We start from the raw sequence: 12,279 nt of genomic DNA, 5'->3' as shown, positions 1-12,279 counted from the left end.
TGCTATCGTCATGATACTAAGATCTAGAAACACCCCCGTAATGCTGTTTTGGGGAATTTTACTAGCAGAATCTTTTTGATGAAAGTCAATCTTTGACTAGATGTAACTTTGCTACGGAAAGTGCTATGCCAAAAAGGTTTTCAGTATTTAATGAATACATTGCAGTGGGTTAAACTTGATCAAAGATGGCATAATACTCTATTAATGACTGTTTTCAAATGTTTAAAGAATGAATATCCATCATACTTATCTTCTCAATTTGATTTTGTTCATGATAACCATAATCATATAACTAGAAATCATACTTCTAATACATTGATTGTACCAAAATTTAAATCAAATTCTGGTCAACGTACTTTTCACGTCAGGGCAGCCTATGCATGGAATTCTTTGCCACCGACAGTAAGAGCTCAGATGGAAACTATGACTTTAGGCCAATTTCAGTCAAAAATTAAAGAAATTTAGGCCTGTCTTTATCTACATTTTGTTCATTTGCTTGCTTGATTTTTTGTATAAATATAATTATTGTATTTCTGTATTTTGAATCATGGTTTTTATAATTATCTTGTAGTTGATGATACCATTATACTTATTTGTAATACTAGTATACACCTCGTCAGTTATATTCATCCTTGCTGTTCAATAACTTGATAATTTTGGATTATTCTGAAATATACATTTTGTTAATTGGACTTTGCTTTCTCATTTGACACACTGTTCGTGAAAAACGAACAAGAATTGACCAAGATATGCGCCTCCAAAGCCTCAAACCCAAAAATCAAAAGTTGCATTTTCAACGATTTTCAATGGGAACGCATCGTTGTATTGCGCACAAGCACCACAAGCCAATCAATAAAGCACACAGTGTAACAGGCACAATTGAATCGTTAAAATTGCAACTTTTCATTTTGGGGTTTGAGAGTTTGGAGGCGCATATCTTCGTCAATTCTTGCTCAATGTTCACGAACAGGGTATCAAATGAGAAAAAAGTCCAATTAACAAAATGTATATTTCAGAATAATCCAAAATTATCAAGTTATTGAACAGCAAGGATGAATATAACTGACGAGTTTCTTTTTGTGCCTGGTGTATTGTAAATACATTGTTAATACTGTATGCTATTTTTGTAAATATTGTGTATCGTAATATAATTTGTTGCTATAACATGTATACAATGAGGGCCTGCTTGAAAAGCAGTGTTTGTCACTGAAGCAGTATTACCCTCAATAAAGAAAGAATAAATAAATAAATAAATAAAGTGTTGGCTTTCTTTACTGAAGGGCTTTAATTTGATAACCGTATATAAAATGATGCAGTTTGATGGCAAATTTGAATTCACCTGGCATACCTACATTTATACTGAATCGCTTTTGCAGAAACCTGAATCGCATGCATGATCAGTGTACTAAATCGCCGTCGTATTTGCCGGCAGGGGCATTGTCATTGTATCCCCTAAAAATCGAAAGGGGAGGAAGAGGCGCCTCAAAAGTGGATCCACATGGGTCTACTTTTCGGTGTACTGGTAAAAGTTTTACAATTCCCGCCAATTATTATCAGATATTATTATAGATCAAACTATTATAGTCATAATCACAGCTACCGGTAATCGATGTTAACATGGAAAAACATGATAATCATAAAAGCGTAAGTGCTCTGATTTATGCATCTTTTTAATGTCTTGTATGTGGTATTTTTAATTTTCCAGAAGTAATTCATTATGTATCGCATATCTAGTGTAATCCGACCACTTGTGTCGCGGGCAATGGCCCCAAACGCATCACGTGCAATATCCCCCATTGTCACCAGAGGCTATGCCAAGGACATCAAATTTGGTGCAGAGGCAAGGGCACTGATGTTACAGGGTGTAGATCTATTGGCTGATTCTGTTGCAGTGACACTGGGACCAAAGGTAAGTCACATGTATGTGTGCTTTTGAGTGATGTTAAGGTGGTACTACATCCCCTGATAAATTTTGTGACTACTTTTGCATTTTTCTCAAAAAATAACTCACACTGGTAACATTGTTATGTATATAAAGGGCAAGGAATCCAATTACTTCACTGAAATTTCATTATGTTTTATGAGGCACATTCTAGCGGTACCTCAACCTTTTTTCTTATCATGAATAACGTACCGCTTGTCTTGAGTCACTGAAAATCCAGTAAAGTAACTGAATTCCGTGCCCCTATAATATGCATTACCGGTATAACTTTTGTTACCAGTGTGTTAACGTACTGTTTTTTGAGAAAAATGCAAAAATGGTCACAAATTTATCAAGGGGTGTAGTACCTCCTTACATTTTAGAATCGATCAAATTATGTTTTGCTTTGGACCGTCTCCACCTGTTGAATTTAATGAACAAAACCAGTCACAACACCAGAAGAAATTGCACAAGTAAGAGTTATAAAAAGAAACATTAATTCTTGATAATTTACTCGTGACAATTGCTTACAAAGAAACTTTCAGATACGAGATATTGTCATTTCTCCTGGTTATGTCAATATTATATGGTTACTAGCATGAAAGTTCATCTGTGTTAGTAGACATCATAATTTATGATTTTAAACTTTTGATCTCAACACAAGATTAGACATACCTCAAATTTTTGGTCGTAACTTCGACCTTCATCGGGAGACTGGCAACTCAAGTTTGGGAGAGCTTTGAAGAGGATGAGGAACTAAGATCATACGATGTCACAGCTCTCTTTACTGCAGTGCCAGTTGACAAAGCGCTAAAGATTATCTTAGCTCGATTGGAACTTGACGACACACTCAGCGAGAGAACCTGATTGTCTGCGATTCAAATTTCCAACCTTCTTGAAGTGTGTATCAAATGTACTTATTTTTTGTATACAATGGAACTTTCTACCAGCAAATGCATGGAGCCGCAATGGGTTCACCCGTTTCTCCGATTGTTTGCAATCTGTACATGGAACATTTAGAGCAGGAGGCCATAAAATCAGCGCCTCCCCCCCCCGTTGTGGTGGTATCGTTACGTGGATGACACGCACACGAAGCTAGAAACAGTACGCGGAGGAGTTCACTAATTATCTGAATTCCATTGACCCGGACATAAAGTTCACCACAGAAGGAGAAGAGGATAGAGCGCTCGCGTTCCTGGATACACACACGGTTATCCAAGTGGATGGTAGCCTGAGGATCAAGATCTATCGCAAACCAACGCACATAGATCAATATCTCAATTTCGAATCAAATCATCCAGTTCAACAGTGGAGAAATTACACGTCAATAAAGCATTGGAAAAGTGTAACTATCCCAAATGGGCTTTTGATCGTGCAAACAAGCCCAGGAAAGCGAGATCTGACGATAACAAGGACAATGCAAATGTAGAGACTAAAGGGCAAATAGTGCTACCTTATATTAAGGGAACGTCTGAGGCCCTCAGAAGAACTTTCAGTAACTACGGTGTCAGGGTTTGTTTCAAACCAACTCAAACCCTTAGACAGTTACTTGTGTCACCAAAAGACAAGACTGAGAAAGAGGACATAGCGGGACCAGTGTATTTTATCACTTAAAGGTCAGTGCTCGGAATCATATATTGGCGAAACAGAAGATCCTTGAAAGCCAGATTCCTTGAGCACCGTCGTCCAAGTTCCAGCTCGTCAGAAGTCTCCAAACACATCCACATCGAATCCCCGGGGCGCGATTTTTTTTCTCCACGACAAGGATGCGTAATAGGACTCTCATACACAGTTATATATCATACGCTCTACATAGTTGAGTGACCACCACTGTACGCATATTATTTGTACAAGAGACTCACCATGCTCGCAGCGATACCATGTAGTACCAGTGGTAATAGCATGCAAGTGAAGGGGAACACACGCTGACCGCATGTGTAAGAATGTCTATTTATTTATATAAATAGTCACAACACTCTTTATGCGATTTAGAATTTAACACATTAATATTTAACATATTGAGATCACGTTTGCATTGCTAAAGAGAGCTAACATTGATCCTATATAATGTGAAATCAAAAGGTAAACTAAAATCTGGAAGTATTTTTAATATTTTTGGGAAAAGTTGCAAGAAAAATCATCCCAACTTCATCTATGCGTGCTGCAGTGCAGACTTGTGTATACCATGTATACTGCGATCAAAACAGCAACCTTGATAATGATACTGGAACCATAGAACTTTGTGACCATGCATGTATAAACTCAATTATATTTACATCTATCCATATTTGAAGAAAGAGAGAGCTTTGAGTCATTTTAGCTTCGTTATTTCCCTTCTTTCTTCAACTGGGTCTTCAACCTGTTGAGTTGAGTTTATTTATTGACATTACCAAACATGTAGGTACACCCCAACAATCACAACAACAAGGTACACAAGTCCTATAGCTACATGTAAATAGTAGGTCTACGTATCTCACTGAAAGCATAAACTGGAAGAATACCATGACATTAAATGTGTAACACTTAACAAGATTGTATAGACCTTGTATATTCTGAAATATTTAACAGAAACATTTTAAGATCTGAATAAAACCGCATTTAATTTTCAAAGTACATACACAACACAAATGCTTCGGCCTGTGTGTGAGTACGTAAAACAAATAGCAGCATGTGTGATACATACTGTAGTCACAGTGGTGTTGATACGTGGTAGCGCGTGGAATAGTCTCCACTGGTATCGCTGTGACTGTGAGCATGGTGAGTCTCTTGTACAAATACTATGCGTACAGTAGTGGCCACTCAACTATGTAGAGCGTATAATATATAACTGTGTATGAGTGTCCTATTACGCATCCTTGTCGTGGAAAAAAAATCGCCCCGGCGCACCAAGTTGACTTGGAGCAAGTTAAGATCCTCGACCGGGAACCTAAGTATTTCGAAAGGGGTGTCAAGGAGGCCATCTACATAAGAGTCAACCAACCTTCACTTAACCGTGACGGGGGCCGATACCAGCTACCAAGAGTCTACGACCAAGTGTTGGGGTCAAGTGTCCAAAAAGTCATTGATCCCAAACTTGGGTTGCCAGTCTCCCGATGAAGGTCGAAGTTATGACCGAAAATTTGAGGTATGTCTAATCTTGTGTTGAGATCAAAAGTTTAAAATCATAAATTATTATATGGTTACTATGGGCAGCCATCTTAGATTGTGGGTGTCCTAGACATCAGACAACCACGACACCCTCTTCATTCAACAGTCTTAATTTAGTAGGGATAGAGACCTCAATGACCCTTGTATGTCAAGCAGATTCCGAATTATTGTTATTTCATCTGGCTAATATGATGATTATGGTTGCTGCGGGCGACCATCTTGGATTTCAGGTGTCATAGACCTCAGACATCCATGAAACCCCTTCATTCACTCAGCCAGCCTTGATTTAGTGGGGATAGACACCTCAATGACCTTTGTAGGTCAAGCAGATTCTAAATTATTGTCATTTCACCTGGCTAATATGATGATTTATGGTTGCTATGGGCGGCCATCTTGGATTTCAGGTGTCCTGAACCTCAGACATCCATGAAACCCCCTTCATTCACCTAGCCAGCCTTCATTTAGTGGGGATAGACACCTCAATGACCCTTGTAGGTCAGGCAGATTCCGAATTATTGTCATATCATGTGGCTAATATGATGATTATGGTTGCTACGGGCAGCCATCTTGGATTCCAGGTGTCCTGGACCTCAGACATCCATGAAACCCCCTTCATTCAATCAGACAGCCTTGATTTAGTGGGGATAGACACGTCAATCACCCCTCTAGGTCAAGTAGTTTCAGAGTTATTGTCATTTTACCTGGGTCATAAGTACATTTTGGCGGCCATTTTGAAAAATGGCCATATACAGAGTTTGCCCGGGTTTGGAATTTTCCACCTAGTAGAATTTGGAAGACCTATGCATACCCTACTCGAATCAACTTTCAAACTTTCCTCTTTGAAAAATGTATACGGGTCTGTAGGACAGGGCCAGGACTAAGACTGATGTGTAAACGCTTAAGGGGTGGGGTATGAACCTTTGGACAGTATTTATTGTGGGACATTAGAGCACATCAGACATATCGAATTGCATTCTGAATACGAAGAATGTCCTTCTGATATCAAATAATTTAGATTTTTGAAATTCCCAATGTAATACACATTTTATGGCAAATGATTAAAAATTGATATTTTTGATATTTAACAGTACTCGAAGTAAACTTTATAAATCTGATAATATGTACTTAAAGTGTATGTAGGTGGGATGAAAAGCCGACGATCAATTGAAAATTTTGACCTTTCGTATTGAAGATATGGATTTTTTTCCCAAACACCAAAAAAATTAGGTCTTTTGGGGAAAAATCCATATCTTCAATATGAAAGGTCAAAATTTTTAATTGATCGTCGGCTTTTCCTCCCAGGTACATACACTTTAAGAATATATCATTAGATTTATAAAATTTACTTCGAGGACTGTTATATATCAAAAATGTGAAAAATATCAAATTTTAATAATTTGTCATAAAATTTGAATTATATCGTGAATTTCAAAAAACGAAAATTATTTGATATCAGAAAGACATTCTTCGTATTCAGAATGCAATTCGATATGTTTGATGTGCTCTCATGTCCCACAAAAAATACTGTCGAAACGCTCAAAACGCTCATTCCAGATCCCTTAATTTACATTAGTCCTGATGAAGTCAAGAGCCATGTATGATGAAAGCTTGACCAACTCGCACATTGACTGGCTGCACCGGTAATGTGATATCCGATAGCGCACTCGTATATTTAAATCAGTTGCTCAATTTACAGTTTAAAGGCCCATTCAGTTATTTGCTCATCCGGACGATCGTAAAATCATCAAAATTCAGATTTTGGTAACTTTGTCATTGTCATAGATGTGCAAACATACCCTGCTAGTGGTTAAGCTGAAAGCTTTGTATTCTGAAGACAAAATAAGGCATTTTACATTGACAGTATAGCTACATGTATTTGAATGGGGCTTCAACTTTGGCAACACTACTGCTGTTTTCTTCATTTTTGCCAAATACTTCATTTCAAAAATATCAAAGGACAATTTGACTGACTTATCCTTCACTTTTAAGAAATTTATAAACAATTTTATTTTTATACACTTGTGCTGGCATCACTGAATGGGACTTTAAGTTACAGCTTGTTTGTTTTTCTCATTTTTGATTTTCTCACAACTGATTTTTCTTACAATATTTGCAAATTGTTTCTGTTTTTTACATTCAGGTTGCCACCATTTCAGCTAATGGTGATCAAACCATTGGAGATCTCATCTCACAGGCAATGAAGAAAGTTGGACGCTCTGGAGTGATCACAGTAAAAGATGGTAAAACCCTAAATGATGAAGTTGAAATTATTGAAGGAATGAAGTTTGACCGTGGATACATCTCACCATATTTCATTAATACCGTAAAAGGTTAGTACAAAAAAAGGGTGTCTTCTCAAATGTAAAGTAGGGTCACACTGATTGTGTTGACATTCCACCAGTGTGTTCGCAAGGAATTGAGGATTGACCGTCTAAATGAAAAAACTTGCCCGTCCAAATTTGACCCTACAAATATTTGCCAGACTTTTGCAGACTACAGGGGCTCATAGAGTTCAAATATGTGCTTCTAAGGCTTTTCTTTTATTTCATGACCCTGGTCTATTTCCATGGTTCAGTGTACTCCCTACAGCTGTAATTCTAATTTAGTATCTGTCACAGGCATTAATTTTGCCCATCCCAAGAGTAAATGTCCCATCCCATTTGATGGGTGGATGGGTGCCTAGCTAAGACCCTGCATTCCACTCTAGTGCAAATTGTAATTGAAACTTACAGAATATCAGATCAACTAATTTGAACACTGAGATCTTGAAAGAACAGCAGTAACTAATTAATTGCACAGGCATCTCTGAACTAATAATACTATTTTAGTAAAATGCAGTTTCCTTCAAAAAAGCATCTTAATAAATTTGTGTGTATGCAGGTCAAAAGGTCCAATATGAAGATGCATTGTTGTTGCTAAGTGAGAAGAAGATTTCCAGTATTCAGTCCATTGTACCTGCTTTGGAACTGGCTAATGCACAACGTAGACCACTTATTATCATCGCTGAAGACATTGATGGTGAAGCTCTCACTACCCTGGTTGTAAATAGGTAAGAATTGTAAACTTGGGATAGTCTTGAATCAGAATTATCTTAAACTTCTCACACTGATTTCTTCCCTTTGCTGATTTCATATTCAATGTAATATGGGTCGATAGTGACAAGAAATACCTCAGTTGCAAGATCTGGATGAGCTTTGTTAATTGAGGTTTTCTTTTTTCACTATTAACCCATGTTGCACTGAATAGCAAATCAGTACGCTACAGGCAAGAATTGCATTGTAAATGTAAGGTATGCGTGAGTGAACTCAAAAATTGCGCAAATTATACAAAAGAAACTTAGCGCATAAGATGAGCAGTGTCACCAGGTACATGAACGCTGTACCTGCGTCAGCTGAATTCAAGTAGGCTTAGAGAACACGCGCATGGAATATTCCAATCTATGTGTTATTTAATCTATGAGCATTTCAGTCCAGAGACATCATCACCTGCCATTGTTTGTTTCCAAGATTTATGGACTGGAAGGTGAGCAGGGAGTAGGGTTGTAAAATTCCCGGGAATTATCGCAGTGAGTTAATGCTCGGGAGTTAACATCGTCTGTTCAGTACCAAAATACACGAATGTACCATGATGTAGGCCTACATACACCCATTGTTTTCTGCGTTTGGTTGGACTTTTGAAAATCAAAGTACAAATAATCACCCAATTATTTTTTCATAAGATTTCACCAATTATGTTTCGATGCCAAAACATAAATTTTACAGCATTCATATTCATTATAGTATCACTTGTGCTGTTAAAGTATTTAACAAATGATTTCTGAAAATGATAAGAACATTTTCCATTTTCATAGCAATTTGAAGAGGTTTGATTATGGAAGTCTATTATATGACATGGCAAGTTACATCGTCAATCAAAATGACTCCCATATTCTAAAGGCAAAATAAATAGGAATGTTGTCTCGGTGACTCCAGTGACTCAAAGCTATTGAAAATCCCAACTGCATACATTTTTGGTTAAGAAATAGCAATGAACTATAATGGTAATTGGGAATTCCCAAAATATGCAACATCTTAGGATGAAAATATGCAAGATGCTGGACTTGGAAAATCCCACATGAATAAATCTTTGTCATTTTTTAAATACTGAAAATCTGTGGTAAAAGACCTATTCTTCATTGGTAGCACTTATCTGATTGTAAACGTCATATATATGTTGTGAAAAGATTAAATTTGATTTCAATTTGCTTTCTGAATGATTAAATATTAAAATACAAGTTAAAAAACATAATAAAAGCCAATAATTGAAAATTCCCAATATTCCCGGGCCCTTCAAAATTCCCGGAAACTTTCCAAAATTCCCGGAAACATTCCACCCCTTTACAACCCTAGCAGGGAGACCTTTTGTCCACCTCACCTTGAAGTTACTTTATAGAGACTTCAAAGTTCAATTGTCATTGTTTGCTCTGAACATCCCCTGGCCCTTTTTTGCAATTTTTTGACACAACTTCTATTTATAGTATATATTGTAACTATGGAATCATGCGCAATGCAAAATTATAAATGAACTTCAGATAACATGTTAAAAGGCTCTGTAATCAGGTCAGGTTGAATGAGCACTTATCAAGAAATGTTGGAAAAAAAAAGAAGAAAAAAAGATTTGTTTATGTTATGCAGTCAATGACAGTTTAGAACTGGTGTATAGATAGCTATTGGTGAAATCTTTTCAGAATCATGAAAGACAGTAAAAGGGAAGGAAAAACAACTATCAGTGTATTTAATTGTGGAATAGGCTTTTACGACGGGAGTTCATAACATTTTCCAAACTTGTCCGATGGCGAACCCGCTAAAAAACTTAATTTTTGTCATCAGTGTATTTATTGCGATTTGAATTCATTTCATTTCAGGTTAAAGGTTGGTCTTCAGATTGCTGCAGTCAAAGCCCCAGGATTTGGTGACAACAGAAAGAACCAGCTCCATGATATGGCTATTGCTACAGGTGGTATTGTAAGTGTCATGGAAAACTAATACTATTAAACCACTGTCCTCAACACTTGGAGGCGTCTGTCATGAATTGACAGATTTATGTGTTGGATTTATTACAAGTACTGTGGTCTGTGATAAATCTTTATATCCAGTGGCGTAGCTAGGGGTTGTGGCGACGCCCCAAATTTGTGAATGTACTGACCAAAATATGTTTTTGCCCGGAAATTGTTGTTGACCCTTAAGGTTACTGCCTCTTTTGAGGTTTTGAGCAAAAAAAATGGGATGAATTTGCCACATTAAGTATCAAATTTGGCCCAGAAATAATCATCGGAAAAATAAAAGTTGTACCTCATCTTAAAGGTAAATGCTTATATATTATTATTTTCCCATTGTTATTTTTATAGCCTTAATCATATTTTCACTGGAAGCCTATGATTTGGGTCCCCGTTATCACCACTCGCTATTTTATTTTTGGCCCGTTGATATCATACCATACTTCACACCGATTTCTCTACCAAATTGTAGGCATATGTCAAACATTCCACAATTACATTCTTGCTATCAAACTTTGGTATATGAACCTCCGAAATATAATTTACAAGTTCTAGAAAACGTAAATTTTCAGTGCTCCACCTTTGGCCATAAGCTTATTCATTAAAGTTCTTCTATTTTCTTTCTTGACCCATATTTTTTATTTTAAACTAGCTGCAATATATCACTGAATCCTACTTAAGCCATAGGTAGGCCTACAAAGTTTGTATGTCCAAACTACAGCAGTGATGAAAAATAGTAACATTTCTTGCCACCATTCTGCCAAATCACACACTTTTTCAAAAGCTTCCGTTTCAATCATTTTTGTGATTCAGGTACCTGTTTTGCCATTATGTGTCAAATCAGTTCTAAGTTTACCATCTCAATTGTACTCACCATTTATATCCCAAGCAAAATGTATACATCCTTTATATTATATCCAAATTCAGGTTCAAGAACAGGTAAAATAGACCAAATCTCAAATGTCTCCAGTCATATAAAAAGCACATTGATTTCAAAATGGTGCCCAGAATTGACCTCAAGTATTTGACCCACACAAAAGCCTCATTTACAAGTCACACTATTGACAACTAGCCATGCATACAACAGTACAGTAATGAATTCTTTTGAAGGTTGGTGAAGAGCCTAATCTTTCAAGTCAAAGCACTTCCCACAAATCAATGCAGTCAATACATGTGTGATGATGTGTGACAAACTAACATGTATTATAAAACACTGCTATTTAGATCAAGAGGTGTCAAAAGCAGGTGAATTGTGGGATGGTGTTCAATAATGCTGAAACAGGGCTGGTGTTATGTCATTGTCTGAATATATTGATTTTTATGGATTTTCTTTGCCTTGTGTTAATACATATTGTGAATGAGAGAGATTTTTTTATGCGCAGCTGTCTTAGAAATGTTTATGGCTTGGTCTGGCAATCCCAATTGCCCTCACCTAGCAACTGTAAACAACATCTATGTAGGGTAAAAATTAATATACTAAAATCATTTTTAAAAGCACTTTTTAGGCACAAATTTTGCAAATTGAATATCTGAAGTGTTGAATACATTTATGTACTTCATCAATATGCAAAAATGTAAAACATGGACAAGTTGGATGGAATTCAAGAGTATGTATCCTTAATAATTGTTGACCATTATTTTTTTTTACTCAGAGCGCTCGAGAATCTAAAAAGGGGGGCTCAAACATGTTTTCAACGCATGTTTAACATAAACAGCAATACGGTGACACCCTAAGACAATGCCTAGGCCACCTTGCCCTTCTCTGCAACTACAAAAAAAACACATCATAACACCAGCTATTTTTATTTTATTTTTTAATTCTCTTATTTGACGACCCCCTAGTTTTTATCCATCATTTCGGCGCCCAGGGCATATGCCCTCTACCCCTCACTACACCACTGTTTATATCACTGACACTGATATCAAGTCAATGAAATCCTATAATTTAGGTTGAATAGATTTATCAAAATAATTGAAATATAGGCCCTACCAATCACAATGATTTCCAATCCCAACAAAAATACATGCTGTGTGCATCACACACACAGCAGGCACTGTTGCTTTAAACCACAGCCACTGGTCAAATGTAGGCCAGAGGGCCAGATGGTTTTTTATTTAAGATTTTTGTTATGTGTAGAAATGCAGTGTATTTTCTTGGATCAAAGATATAATCCCT

At 36.7% G+C, this 12,279-nt stretch overlaps 1 protein-coding gene across 1 annotated transcript in view; it reads left to right on the top strand.

Moving 5' to 3' along the window:
• Nucleotides 1-2,365: 2,365 nt before the first annotated feature.
• Nucleotides 2,366-12,279, top strand: part of LOC140160850 (uncharacterized) — a 33,181-nt gene continuing 23,267 nt past the window's right edge. The window contains exons 1-4 of the mRNA XM_072184173.1: nucleotides 2,366-2,394; nucleotides 7,209-7,398; nucleotides 7,949-8,117; nucleotides 9,972-10,071. Of these exons, the coding sequence (XP_072040274.1) occupies nucleotides 7,266-7,398; nucleotides 7,949-8,117; nucleotides 9,972-10,071 (402 nt within the window). The 5' untranslated portion in view covers nucleotides 2,366-2,394; nucleotides 7,209-7,265. The remainder of the gene's footprint in view (nucleotides 2,395-7,208; nucleotides 7,399-7,948; nucleotides 8,118-9,971; nucleotides 10,072-12,279) is intronic.

The sequence above is a fragment of the Amphiura filiformis genome, chromosome 9 (genome assembly GCF_039555335.1).
Source record: "Amphiura filiformis chromosome 9, Afil_fr2py, whole genome shotgun sequence".
Taxonomy (NCBI): domain Eukaryota; kingdom Metazoa; phylum Echinodermata; class Ophiuroidea; order Amphilepidida; family Amphiuridae; genus Amphiura; species Amphiura filiformis.
Note: the sequence above shows the minus strand (reverse complement) of the source record. Positions and strands in the feature narration are given on the sequence as shown.